This window comes from Protopterus annectens, chromosome 3.part0 (genome assembly GCF_019279795.1).
Source record: "Protopterus annectens isolate FY-2018-M chromosome 3.part0, PAN1.0, whole genome shotgun sequence".
In the NCBI taxonomy this organism is placed as follows: Eukaryota; Metazoa; Chordata; order Ceratodontiformes; family Protopteridae; genus Protopterus; species Protopterus annectens.
This window is the reverse complement of record NC_056731.1, coordinates 339,148,320-339,168,936: the sequence shown is the minus strand read 5'-3', so window position 1 is coordinate 339,168,936 and position 20,617 is coordinate 339,148,320. Positions and strand designations below refer to the sequence as shown.

The 20,617-nt window shown below is 41.7% G+C and overlaps 1 protein-coding gene across 3 annotated transcripts in view; it reads right to left on the bottom strand.

The window, feature by feature from the left end:
* CDK13 (cyclin dependent kinase 13) overlaps positions 1 to 20,617 on the bottom strand; it is a 2,153,482-nt gene that overhangs the window by 2,090,486 nt on the left and 42,379 nt on the right. For all 3 annotated transcript variants that reach the window (XM_044064803.1, XM_044064806.1, XM_044064804.1), the window contains exon 2: positions 6,115 to 6,717. In XM_044064803.1, the coding sequence (XP_043920738.1) occupies positions 6,115 to 6,717 (603 nt within the window). The remainder of the gene's footprint in view (positions 1 to 6,114; positions 6,718 to 20,617) is intronic.

The window sequence follows — 20,617 nt, the reverse complement described above, 5'->3', positions numbered from 1 at the left end:
CAGTATGGAGAAAAATCCATACATGTGCAGTAACAGAAACCTGGTTTAAGGCTCTAGAGAGCACTCCAGCACTACCAGGCTACAACTCATACCATACATTTCAACCACTGAACCCGGAATGAAAAGGCGGGGGCGTATCCATATTCATCAAGGATACCCACAACTCCAGGTTAGTGGCACAGCACGATGCTTCAGAGATCATCCACGTGCAACTAACAACAGGCAAAACTGCAATTCAAATTGTAGCTTGCTGCAGATCACCCACCATGTCCCAGGACCCCCATTCTGCATTTCTGGAAACACTGTGAAATATAAAGGTCCTACCAAACACCCTAATATTGGGTGATTTCAATTACCCAAACATTAACTGGGAGAATTACTCAAGTACTAACTCCCTTGCCCAACATTTCCTAGAATTTATAAACTCAAACACCCTGGATCAACTGGTCAACACTCCCACCAGAGGTGACAACATACTGGACCTGGTCATCACCAACATGGGCGACCGGTGTTCCACACCGGAGGTCAACTACTCGCTGGTTAGATCTGACCACAAACAAATCACTTTGGATATCCACATTCCGCCCCCACCCCCGGACAAGGAAACCACCATGAAAAACTTTTCAAAAGCAAACTTCATGTTACTTAAGACCGAGGTGGAAAGTTTCAAAGCCCCCATGCTAAAGGATAATGCTGTCCAAGCTGCAAAATTCTTTACTAATGCATTCTACAGGCAACTACAAGAATGCATGGATCGTGCTATCTCAAGCAAAACCAAGACTCACTCCTGCAAGAAAAGAAAACCAGTTTGGTAGACCCCTGCCATAAACAAGTTATACAACAGAAGGAAGAAACTAGTACAGAAGAGTAAAATCCCAAGGGAAGACATCCCTGATCAGTATCAGCAAGAAACTACGATCCCTCATAAAATCATCCAAAACGAACTTCGAAAGAAATATTGCCAAGGACTCCAAAGATAACCACAAGGCATTCTTTAGCTATGTCAAGAATCTAAGTGGCAATGTTCAGATCTGCTCAGAGTTAGTGCAGAATGGCACAAAATACACTGAACCAACCGATAGTCGTCAACATCCTGTCAGACAGGTTCAGTGCAAACTTCACCCACCTCTCACACCCAAAAGGGCCCATAACCATACCAGAAGAATGTAGAGCCCCTGAAATCATAGACACTCAGGTTAAAACAGCCCTCTCCAATGCCAAAAATACAGCATCAATGGGACCGGACGGTGTCCCAGGATGCATCCTACACGATCTCAAAGACGAACTAACCCCTCACCTAAACGCACTGTTCAAACTCAGCCTCTCCACAAGCTACGTACCCATGGAGAGGCACACAGCAACGGTTACTCTTCTCCTCCACAAAGGTGGAGTCACAACAGACCCCGGGAACTATCACCATATAAGCCTGACTAGCTTGGTCTGCAAAGCTATGAAGCGTATCATCGTGGAACGCATTAACAGAGACAGTGGGATCCCCCAAACACCGGACACTACCCAGTTCGGCTTTGTTAAGGATAGATCATGCCTCCTAAACTTGGTACACTTCTTTGAGATAGTTAGCAAGGCTACAGACGAGGGAAAGCTGGTACACACAGCCTACCTAGCACTCGCAAAGGCCGACACCCAAAGGCCGACACCATTCCCTATTCTGGTATTACAGACAAGCTCATCAGCCTGAACATAAACCCCTATGTCACAAGATGGGTTGCCACCTGGCTCACGGACAGAACCCAGATGGTGAGAGTTGCAGGAGCTAGGTCGACTCTAAACCGGTTACAAGTGGCGTTCCCCAGGGCTCAGTCCTAGGACCCCTCCTGTTCGGCAAGCACAGGAAAACTATGGCTGACCAAGTTCACAGACAAATGCAAACTAGGGGCTATAACTAACTCTCCGGCTTACATAGACATCCTCCAAAAGGATCGAGACGGATACCTGGTGTCAAAATCACGGCCTCATGCTAAATGCCAAAAAGTGCATAGTCATCCCCTTTGGAAAAAACAAAGTACCCACAAACTACCACATAGGTGTAGTCCCCTAAATACAGAAGATGTAATAAGGGATCTGGGGACCCAAGTAGATAATAATCTCTGCTTTGATAATCACATTGCCAAAGTGGTTAGAAAATCCTTCTATGTGGCCCAACTAATCACAAAAGGGTTCGCATCCAGATCAAAAGAGGGCAACTCTGCCCCTCTACTCATAACTCATCAAACCCATCATAGAGTACAACGCCCCATTTGGGATGTACCTTCCAAGACACCGGCAACAGCTGGAAAGACCACAGAAGTACTTCACCAAGAGGATCACTGGCCACAAAGAGATGCCCTATGCAGCTCGACTGAAGAAACTCCAGCTGTACTCGGTTGCATACTGCCTACTCAGAGATGATCTCTGCCTGACATACAAGTCATGGCCAACCCAGAACTGATGGACATGCTCACCTAAAGAAAACCATATCCCCTCGATCCACACGCTCTAGGGATCTAAACCTCACCACAACAATAAATAGGACGTGCTGGAGGGATAGATTCCTGTCCCAGAAACTTCCCATGCTTTGGAACAAGATTCCAATCTACATTAGGCAGAGCTTCTCGCTAACACTCTTCAAGAGAAACCTTGACGAGTGGATGGGAAACAGAAGGCTTACCCCGGAGATCACTTCAGTGGCTCAGCTGGACAGAGGCACAGGGAACTAATCTAAAGGGGCGGCGAAAGCAAACACATTCTGGGGCTAGGCTTACAAATGCCTTCAAGCAGACAGCCTAGTACCTACCTATGAACCTAAAAGAAACAGAGAAATATAAAAACTTCCTGAACAGGGTGAATAGGAATGTGAAGTTAAGCATCATTCAGATCCAAGGACACCGGAAAAGCCTGGGATAGTAAAAGAGGAAACCGGGTAAAGAGTGCACACCCGAAAAGAACGAACCTTGAGAAAGATGCTGAGCAAGGAGAAATCCAGAACAGCTCTCCAAGTGCACTCCTTTCGAGGAACCAGGAATATCCTGGAGTAAATCCCTTTTCTACTTGGAAAGGAGGGACAGGGTGAATAGTTCCCTGGTCCACTAGGGACCCAAGGACTGCCGAAATGAGAAAGTTATTCCAGAAGAGTATGGGGAATTCCTGGAAAAGGAGAGAAGAGACTTCCACACTATGAGATAACCCTGATGGATGACAGAACCCAAGAATCCAAGGTGATGAAATGCCAGTTTGGAAGGTAGAGGGAGAGCTGAAGAGACAAGAGAACCTGGCTAAGGAGAAACGGAAGGCAAAACGTCAAAGAGAAGCAGGCTTGTCAAACAAAGAAGGCTTCTGAGCCACAGGAGTAACTCAACTACCGCCCTTCCTGCCTTTGGTGGCCTGACTAGAATGCCTGTGAACAAAAGCAGACGTAGTAGGACAGTCCCTCTGAAACACAGTTGTGTGTCCCCTATCCCTGTGTTCAAGGTCATGCAAAGCTTTACCTCTTTCCTGAAGAGATCTAAACATATCAGCAACAGTCCCACAGAGATTTTCATTATCTAAAGGAGTTATTGTCTCCACCAGGTCAGCCTATGAAGTCTTAAGCCACTCCCAGCTGACTGGGCTGCTACACTGTAGTCATTATGGGCCATTGTGGACATAGTAGATCGGCAATTGGCATCTTCTCCTTCACTGCGCAGTGAGTCTCATCCGACAATGCATGCTGGAATCTGATCACTTCTGACGTGTGAAGAGTGCCCTTACACAAAGTACTGGATATATAAACAGGCCAAGGTTCTGGAATCCTTATACGGGACTGACTGCAAGACTCTTCAGAGAATGAATTACCCAGGGCTACTGCCACAGCTGTGAAGATGGTCAGTAGAGTCTTGGTCCAAGTCTCCAATGTTCTTGAAAGGCTAGAGGATCCTGTCTTGTCTCTTTGCTATAGGCATTACTACCTCTGACTCCTGCCAAGCTCACAGTGCAATAAGCAATACCATACTGTAAGCTCTGGAAACTACACAAGAGGACAGTGGGGCAGAGTGGAAAGTCTCCTGCAGAATTTCTTCTAATAGGGAGTAATGGTCAACAGGCCAAGCATCCTTTTGTCTCAATAGCTCAAATACCTCTGTAAAGGAACATGTTAATTGATGTTAACAATAACTAGGACAGCTTTTTATTTTCCTTTCATTCTAGTGAGAAGTTGGGCAGGCTTATGGTTAGACTCATGGGGAGTCTGGAGCCAATACAGATACATGTGAGAGGTGCATGTGAGAGGCCAAGGGACTGGTCAGTCAAAGAATTTTGCATACGAGTCTGTTTTGTTCTCATTAACATGAATGCTTTTGGTCTCTAACAGTCCAGTGGTGCAGTGGCCATTAATGCCAAAGGACTTGAGCCCACTACTCCAGCCTTTTAACACATCAAAATGGAAGGCTTCTGTCTCGAAGAATTAGATGCCAAAGTTATCAACACACTGTTTTGGTGCTGTGGCCAACATGTCAGTAATGATCAACCATGTCCCAGGAGCACTCGGCTCCAAACAGTTCGATACTGAGGCTAAAAAAAGCAAACTAGAATGCTGAAGTAAAAAGACTAACAGGAGAATGGTGATATTATTAGAATCAGAAGGTGAATTATGGGCCAATATTTTATCAACACTGGAAGCAGAACTAGAAAGGAGGAATCCTGTTAAGGATGTAAGAAAGAATATCTTTTACCATAGTACAATTAGTGGAGGAAGGAAGGACTCCCATCTCAATCTGTATTTTTACTTAAATCCTAATCATCTCCCTGTCTGGATTCAGAGGCAGGGAAAGAATCTGAGAGATGTGGCTGAAGGAAGTCTTGAGGAAAGTAAAAACTTCAACTATTCTGGTTGTGACAGAAGCAACTCTGCCAAATAATTTTTCTGGTATGAACATCTGCAACTATGGAAACCTGAACCTAAGATGCACATGAAGTGCAAGGCCTGTCCCAATGACATGCAGTCAGATTTACAATAGAGCAGAGGACTGAGAGCATATTTCACCCCTGGAGCCTTAGAAGACCCTGCATGTGTTTCTGCCTCAGGGTGAATCTTCAGATTGTAAGACGATGATTCACTTGGTAAGAAGCTTTTCAGAATTAATTTATTAAACCACATGTTCTTGCATACACACAAATCCAACAAGCATCACTAGCAAAGACAAAACCTCTGCCACAATACTTGGGACAAAATGGCAGAGCTCATATAAAGAACTTGTAAATCACACACACACTCAGACTCGCACGCACACACTCCTACTCCCTCTCCCTTCCATCCTCTCTCTGACAAAAGAAAATAAATGGAAGGGTCTTATGTGAAAGCACTCCAAAAAGTTAACACAGGTCTAGACAGAAAAATCCACAACCACCAAAAAGAATAATAGCAAGACAGAAATAGCTTGGTCGGTCTCTCTCTCTCTCTCAGATGTGAGCTGTTAATCCTCAAATGCAATTTGCAGAACAGCAATAGTGCATTAAGGGGGTTGGTTGGAGGAGGAGATAAAACTAGAAAAGTCTTAAAGATGCCAGACTGACTAATCCTTGCAGCAGTTAGCTCTATTACATTGAAGTGGATGCAGTGGATTTCATAACATCTGTGTAATCAGACTATACAGTACAGTCTGCTTTCAAAGTTTTTTTCCAACATACAGACTGACTATTTTAACAAAAAAAGTTACTACAAAATAAACTGCTGACTTGAAGTTAGAAAAATTCAGTGGACAAACAAAAGTAGCAGGTCACCACTTAGCAGGATGCACAGTAATCAGCATTAACAAGTGAGGGAAGACACAGGGTCTTTCACATACATAACAAAATGTCAATTCTTAACCTATCATGGGCATATCCAGTAAACTTGGATAACAATGCAGTCCCAGTGTGCCTGCAATGGACTTGCACATGGTCAGGAAATAGTCTCTTCTCTTTGCTTCCATCTAGTGTTAGTATAAACTTCAGTTCCCCTGTGACTCTTGAGAGCCAACTAATTGCCTCCAGTATTTTATTTCAAGAGCATAACTTACTCCACATGTTGAGTGAACAATTAAGTCTTTAAAAGCACAATATTTATCCCAGTTAAATGATAAAATGTTAGTTTTTACTTACTTTTCTGTATTCTGACCTTCAGCTAACCGAGGTGGAAGAGGAAATGGTGGCAAAGTGGCAGCTGTGGTTGCCTGGGGCTGCTTATCCCTATCCTTCACCCCACTGTTTGACACAGTTTGTTTGCTTTTCTCTTTTAGTGTTAGTGACTCCTGCTTTACAGCAACAGTTTTACTGTCCTTCACACCTGCAACTGTTTGCTTGGCATTCTTTTGTACTTGAGTATCACTGCTAGCATTTGTTTCCTGAGAAGGTGCCTTTACTTTTGTTCTATCGTTTTTCACAGTCCCACTGTCAGAAGGTGGTGTATGTTCCTGTTTAACTTTCTTTGAATCTTTCATATTGTTCACATGAGGGATGTTGCTAGTGCTACTGCTTCCTTTGCCAGCGACAGAAGAATCAGAAACCTTTGTATTAGTTTTGGCAGCCTCAGCAGCACGTGCTTTTTTATTTTTGCTAAGCTCTGCAGCAAGACTGCTCTTTAGAGTTAATGTGCTAGGAGAAATACTTGTGTGACGACTGCGGGACCTTGACTTGCGATGCTTACTATGCGAACGTGAAGGCCTTCGGCTGTGTGGACTTTTGCTCCTGGACTTTGTTGGTCGCCTGCAATAAAGAAAAGAAAAAATGTATGCAAAAGTCAACAGCTACAAATTGACAATCACAACACAGTCTTCTCAGGCTCCAAAATTCAACTGTGCATTGAACCGCAATACGTTAATACCCATTCTAGTCATACACCACATTATGTAATAAGAAACTGTTGTTACATAACTTTATGTTGCATTAGGACAGATTTAAATTCATGCACCTTCATAATGGCAGCAATAAAGAAGCAACCAAGTCCCCAACCAGTCAGTGAAGTAAATAAATAGACAATACTATTCAATAGCAATTATCCTTTTTTTTTTTTTTTTTTTTTTTTTAAATTGTTATACAAACGTCTATCATCATCTTCTTTCGGCTGTTCCCATTAGGGGTCGCCACAGCGGATCACCTGTTTCCATTTCTTCCTGTCCTCTGCATCTTGCTCTGTCACACCAACCACCTGCATGTTATCCTAGGCCTACCTCTTTTCCTGTTATCTGGTAGCTTCATGCTTAGCATCTTTTTCCCAATATACTTCGCATCCCTTCTCAGCACATGTCCAAACCAAAGCAATCTTGCCTCTCTGACTTGGTCTCCAAACCTTTCAGCCTGGGCTGACCCTCTAATATACTTATTCCTAATCCTGTCCACCCTCGTCACACCCAGTGTAAATCTTAACATCTTTACCTCCACCTCAAACTCCTGCCTTTTTGTCAATGCCACTGTCTCCAACCCATATAACATAGCTGGTCTCACTACCCTCTTGTAGACCTTCCCTTTCACTCTTACAGGTACTCGTCTGTCACAAATCACTCCTGACACTCTTCTCCACCCACTCCATCCTGCCTGTACTCTCTTCTTCACCTCTCTTCCACACTCACCGTTACTCTGAACTATTGACCCCAAGTATTTAAACTCATCCACCTTCACCACCTCTACTCCTTGCATCCTCACCATTCCTCTAGCCTCCCTCTCATTCACACACATATATTCTGTCTTAGTCCTGCTGACCTTCATTCCTCTTCTCTCTAGAGCATATCTCCATCTCTCCAGGGTCGTCTCCACCTGTTCCTTACTCACACTACAGATCACAATGTCATCTGCAAACATCATAGTCCATGGGGAGTCCTGCCTGATCTCGTCTGTCAACCTGTCCATCACCATTGCAAATAAGAAAGGGCTCAGAGCTGAACCTTGATGTAATCCCACCTCCACCTTAAACGCATCCGTCACACCCACCACAGACCTCACCGCTGTCACACTACCCTCGTACATATCCTGTACCACTCTTACATACTTCTGACACTCCTGACTTCCTCATACAATACCACAACTCCTCTCTAGGCACCCTGTCATATGCTTTCTCCAAGTCTACAAAAACACAATGCAACTCCTTCTGACATTCTCTGTACTTCTCCATCAACACTCTCAGAGCAAACATCGCATCTGTAGTGCTCTTTCCCGGCATAAAACCATACTGCTGTTCACTAATCATCACATCCCTTCTTAACCTAGCTTCCACTACTCTTTCCCCATAACTTCATGCTGTCACTGATCAATTGAATCCCTCTGTAGTTACTACAGCTCTGCACATCACCCTTATTCTTAAAAATCGGTACCAAAACACTTTCTCCATTCCTCAGGCATCCTCTCACTTTCCAAGATTTCATTAAACAATCTGGTTAAAAACTCCACTGCCATTTCACCTAAACATCTCCATGCTTCCACAGGTATGTCATCTGGGCCAACAGCCTTTCCATTCTTCATTCTCTTCATAGCTATCCTTACTTCCTCCTTGCTAATCCATTGTACTTCATGGTTCACTATCCCTATATCATCCATCCTTCTCTCCCTCTCATTCTCTTCATTCATCAACCCCTCAAAGTACTCTTTCATCCTCAACACACTCTCCTCACTCTCCTCGCTTGTGAGTACGTTTCCCTCATTATCTTATCACCTTTACCTGCTGCACATCTTTCCTAGCTCGGTCCCTCTGTCTAGCCAATTGGTACAGGTCCTTTTCTCCCTCCTTAGTGTCCAACCTTTCATACAACTCTTCATATATGCCTTATCCTTAGCCTTCGCCACCTCTCCTCCTTATACTCCTGTCTACTTTCTTCATCTCTCTGACAATCCCACTTCTTCTTTGCCTGTATACTCTTCTGTACTTCCTCATTCCACCACCATGTCTCCTTGTCATCCTTCCTGTGTCCCGATGTGATACCAAGCACCTTTCTAGCAGTCTCCCTTATTAGCTCTGCTGTAGTTACCCAGCTATTTAGTAATTCTTCACTGTCACCCAGTGCCTGTCTTAACTCATCCCTGAACTCCACCTCACAATTACCCTTTTTCAATTTCCACCATTTGATCCTTGGTGCTGCCCTCACACTCCTCCTCCTCTTCTTGATCACCAACGTCATCCTACAAACCACCATCCTATGCTGCCTAACTACACTTTCTCCAGCCACCACTTTACAGTCTCCAATCTCCTTCAAATTGGCCCTCCTACATAAGATATAATCCACCTGTGTGCATCTTCCTCCACTCTTGTATGTCACCCTATGCTCCTCCCTCTTGTTAAAATACGTATTCACCACAGCCATATCCATCCTTTTCGCAAAATTCACTACCATCTGACCTTCTGCATTCCTTTGTTTAACACCATACCTACCCATCACTTCCTCATCCCCACTGTTCCATTCACCAACATGCCCATTTAAATCTGCTCCAATCACCACTCTCTCACCCTTGGGTACAGTCATCACCACTTCATCCAATTCACTCCAAAATTTTTCTCTCTCATCCATTGCACACCCAACTTGCGGAGCATATGCACTAACAACATTAATCATTACACCATCAATTTCCAGCTTCATAATCATCACTCTATCCGACACCCTTTTCACCTCCAAAACACTCTTCGCATACTGTTCCTTCAGAACAACTCCTACGCTATTTCTCCTCCCATCCACACCATGATAAAACAATTTGAACCCACCTCCGATACACCTAGCCTTACTCACCTTCCATCTGGTCTCTTGCACACACAATTTACCAACCTTCCTTCTGTCCATCATATCAGCTAGCTCTCTCCCTATACCAGTCATACTGCCAACATTCAAAGTTCCGACCCTCACTACCACAGTCCTAGCCTTTCTCTGCTCTTCCTGCCTTCGGCCACACCTTCCGCCGCTTCTCCTCCTTCGGCCAACAGTAGCCCAATTTCCGCCAGCACCCTGTTGGCTAACAGTACTGGTGGCGGTCATTGTTAACCCGGGCCTCGACCAATCTGGTATGGAAATATTAACTGGTGACTGCATGAAAAGATTTGGCGAAGTTTTACGCCGGATGCCCTTCCTGACAAAACCCTCCCCATTTATCCGGGCTTGGGACCGGCACAAAGAAATGCACTGGCTTGTGCATCCCCAGTGGCTGGGTTGTTATACAAACGTCTATACGAGTAACAAAAAAGGTCCCCACACGATGAAGCAGAAAAATAACCACCTCATAAAAATCCACTAGAAGGAAGAGCAAGGATCAACAGGAACCAAAATGACCACAAAGTGATTTGTTCGCTAAAGTTTAATTTTTGCTTTTGTCCCAAAGAGACTTCCTCAGAAAAAAAAATCAATCAGTTTAAGAAATAATCCTTTTTATACAGGTGCAACCAATTAAAGTAATAGTCCATAATTTACCATTCAATTAAACAGCAATTGGTCAATATTCACAGAATAAATGAAAATATGAATTTTTCAAAACTTTTTTTTTAAACACGAGTGTCAATCTAACAACTAATAAATCTTTAACCTTCGACTTTTCAAAAAACACCATTTATGGCTTCATTCATTCCTGGTGGCTTGTCAGCCCCTAATTTTACCTGCCATACAGTCTTCCCTTTGTTCTATCGTCTCTTTTATAACCTCCTCCCCTAACATTCCTGGGTACTGGTTCTAAGATAGAGAAAAGGAACTTCTTACCGTCAAGACATTTAAGGGCATGTCTAAACAATGCATAACTGTAGTTTTTACTCTTAATAGAATAAAGATGCTCCTTAAGACATTTATATAAACAACTAGTTGACAAACTAACATAAAAATCTCCACAACATGAACAGACAGCTATACAGATTATACCTTGGATGTTACAACTGTATACTGCAGAAATAGGAATAGTTCTGTCCAAGTGGGGCAGCTCAACAAAAGGGCCTTTCAATATGTACCTACAAATGGGACAAAACCCACATTTGTACATTCCCTTGTCCTTCCCACTAATTAGTAAAGGGAACCTCATAAAAAAAACTGTCCTTTTGTAAACATTGTTTTTGAATACAAGTGTTTTATAAGTAAATCTTAGTTTATTACCTATAATCTTTATTGCATCTGAACTGCCTTTAAGTATGTTCCAATTCTTATCAAAAACTGAAGTAACACCTTTTCTATCTAATGACATTTCCAGACAACAAATGTTTTGTACCTATTATTATACCATGGTCCCCCCCAAAACGTGCACGCTGATTGGCCAGCGTGCCCATTGTAAATCGAGTTATACTAATGGAAAAAGGTCCGGTCGCCCGGACTTTTTCCATTAGTATAACTGTTTTAAAACACTGTCTGCTATGTTAAATGGGTTTAACATGCGAGACAGCTTTAAAATAAGCAACGGAGCCCGTTGCTTATTTTAAAGCTGTCTCGCTATGTTAAACCCATTTAACATAGCGACAGTGTTTTAAAAAGCAATGGAGAAAGCAAGATCTCCGTTGCTTTTTAGTGTTAGCTATGTTAAATGAGTTTAACATAGCGAGACAGTTTTAAAATAAGCAACGGAGATGTCCGTTGCTTATTTTAAAACTGTCTCACTATGTTAAACTCATTTAACATAGCAACACTAAAAAGCAACGGAGATGTTGCTTTCTCCGTTGCTTTGCTCAACTCTGATGTACCGCGCAGGCACGCGTACATCAGAACTGCCGGATGCCAGACATCTGCGGAAGGGCAGTAAACAGGCATTATACTATGCCATTATTTAAGAAAAGTAATAGTTTCTTTTCTTAAATAATGTCATGGTATAATAGCAATAACCCACTTCTGGGTGATGGTAATGCTAAATTTACCCACGGTTGGCTTTGTTTGGTTCCTCGGGCCTTGCCCTCGGGACCAAACCACGCCAACCGTGGGTAAATTTAGCATTACCCACACCCAGGCGTGGGTTATTGCTATAATATTCACCCTCATAACTCTCCGTTTTAATCCAAATAACAATATGGGCTGAAAATCTGTAGTCCTACTTTTTTAATGTCATCTGATAAATTCAATAACAAGTTTTGTTTAGAACTTCTTTCCAAAAACAATTTAGTAATAAAACTAATTTCTTTTTCAAACACAATCATCCGTCATCCTGGAAGCATGTACATATTGGACTTTTGGAATGTTACTTTTCATAAAAAGTAGGGCGGTTACTAAAATAATGTAAGTATTTACTTACAAATGTATTTTTTCAATAGACTTCACTGTTAAATTTAAGACCAATCGTATCCCATTTAATAGTAATGTCAAAAAATTAGTCCAACATTACCTAAAGTAAATTAAAAAAAAAAATCAGACTCATTATTAATAGTATTAACCACTTGATTTACATAGTCTATGTTCCCTTCTAATATGAATAATAAATCTACGTATCTGACATAAAACACGATCTTAAAATTAGAAAAAACAGGCTTCAAAACCATTTGCTCCCACGAACCAAGGACAATTATTATTATATGCAGGATGGCTGCAGACCCCATAGATACACCATTAAGTTGTTTAAAAAACTTCTTATTGAACAACAAATAGCTGTTATGAAGCATAAGATCTAGAAGCTTACAACAGACATGAATGTCAACATCAGAAAAATGTGCTATGGAACATAAATAATTCCTAACATAATCAACACCCTTGTGAGGTACACTGGTAAAAAGCGAATTAATATCAACAGTGAAAATCACATTACAACACCCAAACATAATTAAGATTAAAATATCTGAACTTATTCAAAACATCCTACGAGTCCTTGATAAAAATATTCCATCTGTTGGACTACGGGATTTAAAAAATAATCCAAAACCAAAGAAATTCCTTCTGTAACAAAATTTAGAGAAGAAACTACAGGCCGAAAGTGTGGGTTTAGTAGGGTCCTTATGAATTCTGGATATTCCAAATAAGGTTCCCAACATGGGATGGTCAACTACCATAAAATCATACATTGCAGAAGAAACAGAACCCTCCATTAAAAGCTCATAAAGCCATACACCAGTTTTTTTGTAACTTTCAAATACCTTAGCTCTTTGAAGGCCACACATTGAGACCTAGTAAGATTATAATATTTTAATACCAACTTTGTTTTTATCCAATTTCTTTCTCTCAACAACCTTTGAACACCTTAATGGTACTCGTTAAAGGCGGATTAAAAGTACTTGGCTTGCAAAACTCGTTTTTCTTAAGTGCAGTTTCAGCAAATATGCGGCAATAAATTTTCAGATCTAATACAGTTACACTCAAATCTATTCTTTTGGCAGGAACAAAGTTCAAACCTAAATTTAAAACAGAGATGTGTTCTTTAGTTAAAAAACAAATCAGGTAAACTGTAAATGTTACCACATTGTCCTAAAATGTTTTCATTCATATCTGTGTACTGCCTTTGCCTATACGGCAGGTAAAATTAAGGGCCGACAAGCCACCAGGAATAAATGAAACCATAAACATGAAATGCTTTCTTTTTTGAAAAGTAGAAAGTTAAAGATTAGTTATTAGACTGTCGTATTTCTAAAAATTTTTAGAAAAGTTCATGTGATAGTATTTTTACTTATTCTATGAATATTGAACAACTGAATACTTAATTACGGACTATTACTTTAATTGGTTGTACCTGGAGAAGAAGGATTATTTGCTAAACTGATTTTATTCTGAGGAAGTTTCTTTGGGACAAACGAAAATTAAAGAGATTTTTCGCTAAAGTTTGGGGTCATTTTGGTTCCTACTGATCCTTGCTCTACCTTCTAGTGGATTTTTGTATGAAACTTCTATAGAAGCAGTCTTTGCCTTAAAACAGTGCCACCTGCTTGTGCAGACAAAAGGACACATTCAGATTACCAACCGATTTGTTGGTCTGCAGAAGAAAACTCCAAGTACAAATCAGTAAAATTTGAGTCTCTACACTCTTTGCCTATGAATGCAACTAAACAGCAAGTACATGCTAAAAACCTTTTCTTCCCTTGATACAATATATTTCATTCACTTTAAATTGCATTTTATTATTTGTCTGGGTTTTACTTAAGCACTTCTACAATGTCTGCATATTTTGACTTCAAAGTGTCAGATAATTTATTTTGGAAAATTTGTCATAGCATGCACTGGGCAGCAAGACCTACCTGACCAAAGTGGGAGGGAGGGGAACTGTTAATCGTCCATTTCACATCATCAAAAGCAAGCCATTAAACCACTTTCATTGCTAAATCGAGACTGGTCTACAAGTGCCTTGATTTAGCAACAACAATTAACAAAAACTACAGGGTTACATGAAAAAAGCTCTGAAACTGTCTCAAAAGAATAAATGAAAAAAGCACTACTTCCAACTGCCATTCTAGATTAATAGAAAGAACTGGTGAGGGGGAATGGATGGGTCAAAATGTACAATATTTTGGGAACACAGTGCAAACATGGAAAGAAAAGTCTGTGCTTAAAACAATTACTCAGGTACATCTGCCCCATTCAAGCTATTTGACGTACAACATATCAAAATATTTCCAACCATGTACAGCAATGTGGACATCTGCACTACACAGTAGATGAAACTACAATCAAAACAGAGCACCTCAAACTCACCATCTCAGCTACACTACAACAACGAACTGCTTCAGTAACTAACTGTTGGGATTTTTTTTCCCTTCTGGCATCCCCAGCTCAGCACAAATGTGCATGTTCTCTCATTCTCAAAGGCAAGCAAATTCCTGCCACAGAAATTTGTGATGTCACAAAGTCAGTCTCGGAAGGGATTCACAGCCATCCACACTGCTAAACTTGACCACTATCTACTGAATGCGCACAACATATAAGAAAGAAAACATACAAATACAGCTATGCAAACATACTTACAAAACATAGATGTTCAGATAGACGGATGACATCTATTGTATCATTAGAAACACGTTACAATTATTCTGTAGGCTGACGTCCAACAAGATTTTAGGCACTCTACATGCAGGGGCAGCCTATCCTTCCATACTACAAAATTCTGTAGGACAAACCACATAGCAGGAAAAGCACTGCACGATCTTCAGTTGAGCAAGTGGGTGAGGTGGTCACTAAAGTATGTCAATACAGTCTGTGAAGCAAGCTAAAAAGTCAGTATCACAAAGGCATAACCAAATGGACTTTGAAATAAGAGGGTAACCACAGCACAGTCACAAGAGAAAAAGGGGAAGAATTTACATGGAGCTTATACGGACATGCTCACTCGTATACATACCATGGCAAAAAAAAAAAAACGGTAGTAGGTCCATTCTATTCAACCTGTAGAGCTAATGCTACTGGCAGTAAGACAGCTACATGCTCCAATTTTGTACATGCTTAAAGACCTCCCCCTCCAGCTGCACAACACACTGTTCTAGCCTACCTTCCTTCGATAAGAAAAGACATGCCAAGGACACCTACAAACGAACGATGTCATGACCAACTTGGCCAAAAAAAGGAGAGGTAGGTTGGGGTGTTACAGAAGATGAGTCCTTTAATACTAAGACTGCATTTTTAAGTGGGTTGACCATGGATAATTTGGTGGACACCATGGTGATCTTTGACAAGGCATATAGCCAGCTTTTTTATTTTTGGTTCAAATAGTCCCTTGTAGAGATTTTGGTATCTCTTTGATGTTCTTATGGTTGCACCTTGCACAATGAGAACTGGAGGCAAAACAAAAACTGAATGCAAAAGGTCTCACAAGAGACTCAAGAGAAAATTAACTCGTTAACATTAAAACCTCACCCAGACCTTCACATCAAAAAGTACCTATTCTTCAAGTAATATCAAGACAAAAATAACTTGTTTTCCCAAATGAATAATTATCTATACTTTGGTAGCCAGGCCAAACTGTCAAACTGACCATGCTCAGTAACAAGCATACTGATATCCAAGTGTGTGTGTGTGTGTGTGTGTGTGGGGGGGGGTTCAGGAAGTCAAGCTTTTGAAGGAGAGTCCCAAGAGTCAGCACTTCTATAAATTAGTGAATAGTACACCAAACATCTATCATCATGGTATAACTTTCATATGACAGGAGTCGGTCCATTCTCCATAACTACTACAACAGATTCCCAAGCTCTTCCATATGGGTGGACTTTAGGGCACAATACCTCCCAAGAACAGTGTTCTGAAAGGATAAGCTGGCCCGTACATATCAAATCCAGTTTGTGTTTCACAAACATATTAAGTAATGACTAAGCAGTGCCCAAAGAAATGGGGCCATACAAGCATCCCAAAAGAAAGCTTCTAACATGGCCTTGGTAATATGTCTTTTGACATTTTAAGGCATTAATGGACCACGCAAGTCACCTTGCAAGGGTAAACTGAACAGAATATACAGTTGGAAATGCTCTTTAAAGGAGCTTTTAACTGTCAAGACGCGAATGTATTTTGCTGAAAAGATTTTAAGCCTGCATAAACTAAAGCACTGCTTTTTATTCCATGCTGGGTGAGAAAAGTAAACCTGTATCTGTCTGTGACTGATAAAGCTGCTTTCTTTTTTACCTGCTCCTGTTTTGTTTTGTGTTTTACAAAATCTGCTTGAGCTGGCATTTTTTTTCTATGCGAGAGGTAGACACAAATTATCCAGGCTGCACATTCACATGTTTTTTCATTGGTTAATTCTCTCGAGTGACAAAAATACACAATGAATTTCTGGCCCTTTGTCTTTTGCTGAAAAGATTTCAAGCCTGCATAAAGCAAAGTGATGCTGGTGACTCCGTTAGTGTGCTTTTTAAACCTGGTGATTTTAAGCTCTTCACCCCCACTGTAAGCAGAGCTTAATAAACTCCTCTCTTTCTGCACTGCTGCTGATAATACTGCATTTATTTGTCCCTCCTTGTGCTTGTACTGAAAAAGTGTATTTTGTCTCTCACTGTCTGTTCTACTGATTTACTTTATCTGAATTCAGTAATAACTAACTAGCTGCTGGATAAAGTAATGCATTCATACACTCTAGCAAGCACGTGTTTTTACATTAAGAGGTCAGTGGATTTTCCATCTAGTGCAGCGGGAGAGGTAGCCTGTTCTGTTTAGGTTGGGGAAACACTTCAGATTTCTGCATCAAGAAAATAAACGTATCTTGTGTCGCTCTTGCATTTTTTACATTATCAGACCACTGCATTTTTTTACTGTTGTAACTGCATATTTTCTGCACTTGTTTTCAACAGCATTTTCAGTCAAGATAGCATAGTCTAGATTCAGACCTGCTGAATCTAGCCTGTTTTTGTTGCACTCTAGCAATAACCAGCCATCTTACATTAAGAAATGCTCCCCTCCACCCTTGTGGCAAAAGAATGTGAATCCAGCCTTGTCTGAGCTGGGGACTGCTGAAGGAAGTTTCATTGCTTTCTTTTCCTATGGTCAGATTAGCTTAAAACGATTTAATTTCGCCTGTGTTTAAGCCTTGTGTTTGCTCGTCACTGTGCATCCTGCAACGGGGGTTAGCAGTGCCCTGTACAAATGCAAACACCTTAAAAAAGTTATGTTCTTACCATAAAGTTCCATATGTGTTGTTGAGCTTCATTCATGACGGATGGGATTCAGTTCAGTCCTCGGAACAAAATGGCCAATATAACCAGAAAGAAATCATCATACAAACAAATACAAATGTGTCTCAACAAATAAGTCCCCAAGGCAAAAACACCTCTAAAAACAAATGTCCTGGTCATAGGTGACTCCATAGTTAGACGCACAGATGTTCCACCCCAGGCTGGACAAGATGGTGGTCATGGTCAGCTGCCTGTCAGGTATCAGGATCTGTCAGATCACACATGCACGCAAGTCAATCAACAAGTACTGTTATGACTCGTCATAATTCATGTTGGGGTGAATGACTTGAGACATACCTCTCCGGAATGTATGAAGAGAGACATGACTGAACTCTCAGATGGTGTCCGAGGCAGGTATGACCCTAGCCCTAAGCAGCATTCTACCTTCTCCCAGGATGATGCCACAGTATGAACAATAAATGATCGACTTCAACAACTGGCTTAGCTTCTGGTGTTTGTCCAGGGGGATTCAGTATCGGTCAGCCTGGGATGACATGGTTGACAGGCTACGCTGCTTTGCCAGAAATGGTCTGCACCTGTCTCCTCTAGGATTTCTGTATACTGGCAAGGGAGCTTGCCTTTCCCATAGTGTCCTTTTTAGGCAATGTCAAAGCAACAAAATTTCTGACATTACAAAATCCACCCGAGCCAAACTCAAGGTTCTACTGCTTAATGCTAGAAGCCTAAACATGAAGCTTCACTCCTTGGAAGCACTCCTCACCTTGGAAGATGCTAACATCTGTGCAGTCACTGAGATATGGCTCAAGGCCAGAAAGCACCCCAGCCGTGCAAGGCTACAATGCCATCCACATGTTCAGACCACAAAATGAGCATGAAAGAACCAAAGGTGGAGGGGTATCCATCTTCAATAAAGCCAAGTACACCTCGAGACTGGTCAAATAGTACAACCCTCTAACCACTCTATATCCAATTAACTCTACGCAAATTACCCTACCACAGCATTGCTAGCTATAGGTCCACCACTACGAACCAAGAAAAGCATACCGCCTAGCATCCATACAGCTCAACACTTTAGCCATGAGCGATTTTAACTATTCTTCCATCAAATGGGTGACATAAACAAGCACAAACACGCTCGTCCAGAGGTTCCTGACTTCAATTCAAATGCTCTACAACAGATATTCTGCACACCCACAAGCAGCTCAAATGTCCTAGACACAGTACTCCCCAATATGGGGAGTCACTGCACTCCCCAGTGTGATGCCTTCCCTGGTAAGGTCAGACCATAACATGGTCACATTCAAACTACTGGACCAGACACCCCCACAGGACGAAAAAAAAAAAGACTAAAGAACTTTTCCAAAGCTACCTTCAGACTACTAAGCAATGGTACAAAAAGTTTTATATGCCCGCACTCACGGACAGCAGACTCCTATGCAGAGGTGTACTCAGGTGCCCTGTACAGACTTGGCTGTACCAGACTGGATCAAAACCAGGTCCTCCCCCCCAAAAAAAAAAAAAAAAAAAAAGCCATCCTGGTGGACCTAAAGTATAAATAGGTTAAATAACAAGAGGAAGAAACTGATGTCCGAGAATAAAAAGGTACGGACTCAGCACAGGAAGAATTCCCTCCTCAGCCTGAACAAGCAAATCAGACATCCTGTGAAATCCTCTAAAGCCAAGTATGGAACTAAATAGCACCCCTAGCTAAGAATAATCACATCTGAAACCTAAAAAGGAATGCCCAACTCTGCAGAGCTGGTAATAGATGGTACCACTCATACTGCACTGGAGGAAATCACCAACCTGTTAGCTGACAGATTTGGTGCAAACTTCATCCCTCTGGCCCTACCAGCCATACACCAAAACATACCAGACACCAGTCCTTTGCCTATTATTTCTAGGGATCAGGTCTTATCTGTGCTCTCCAAGGCCAAAAAGACAGCTTCAATGGGACTAGATAACATCCCAGGACACTTATTAAGCAATCTAAAACCAGCACCTAGCAGACCCACTTAGCGCTCTCTTTAACCATAGCTCGAGAAATGGCTTTGTTCAAGCAGAGTGGAAAACAGCAACTGTATTCCCCTTGTACAAAGGATGGGCCAACAGAGACCCGGAGAACTGCAGACCAATAAGTCTAATCAGTCCCATCTGCATGGCCATGGAAAGAATCACAATGGACCTTAAGGTCATAAGTGACCTTCAAACTCTATACCCAACCCAATTTGGATTTAAGGGCAGATCATGGTTATTAAACCTGGTAGATTTCTTCAAGAGAGTCACCAAAGCCCTAGATGAAGGTAAGACGGTATATACCTCATATCTTGACCTGGCAAAGGCTTTTGACACAACCCCCCACTCAGGTATAATTAAAAACCTCTCTCAGTTAGGGATTAACCCTTACGTCACTAAATGGGTAGCCAACTGGCTCACTGACACAGCACATACCATCAAAGTTGGTGACTCAACCTGTAGATCTGACATCAGTGGCATACCACAAGGTTCTGTGCTAGGTCCTTTACTGCTCAGAAACTACTTCTCAGAAGTCCAGGCTAAATTAGACAGCTATTGGCTTACCAAGTTCACTGATCATTGTAAACTGGGTGCAATCATCGAGTCACCTAACGATGTTAGCATACTACAGGAAGGGCTAACACAGACAAATAACTGGTGCCAAAGGCAGTCTACAACCAAATGCAAAAAAGTACATTATTCCCTCTGGCAAAGTAGAATTCTCCACTAACTACAGTACTGACAGCAGCACCCCTAAGTTCAAACTCAATGATGCGAAATCTAAAAAAAAGAGGTAGACAGCAATCTGAACTTTGACCACCAGGTTTTCTCTGTGGTAAGAAAGCATTCTACATTGCTCACCTCATAAGTAAGGGCACTGTGTCCAGGTCTAAGGATGTTATAGCCCCACTGTATTCGACCCTCATCAGACCACTAATGGAGTACAATGCTTTTGCATGGACCTCAAACACGTGCAGCAGCTGGAGAGACCACAAACATTCATCATCAAGAAAATGCAGGGCCTCCAACCATGACATACATGGACAGACTAAAAGCCCTGTCACTGTACTCTAACATATAGGCTGCTGACAGACTTGTGCCTGGCCTACAGAGCAGTCTCAG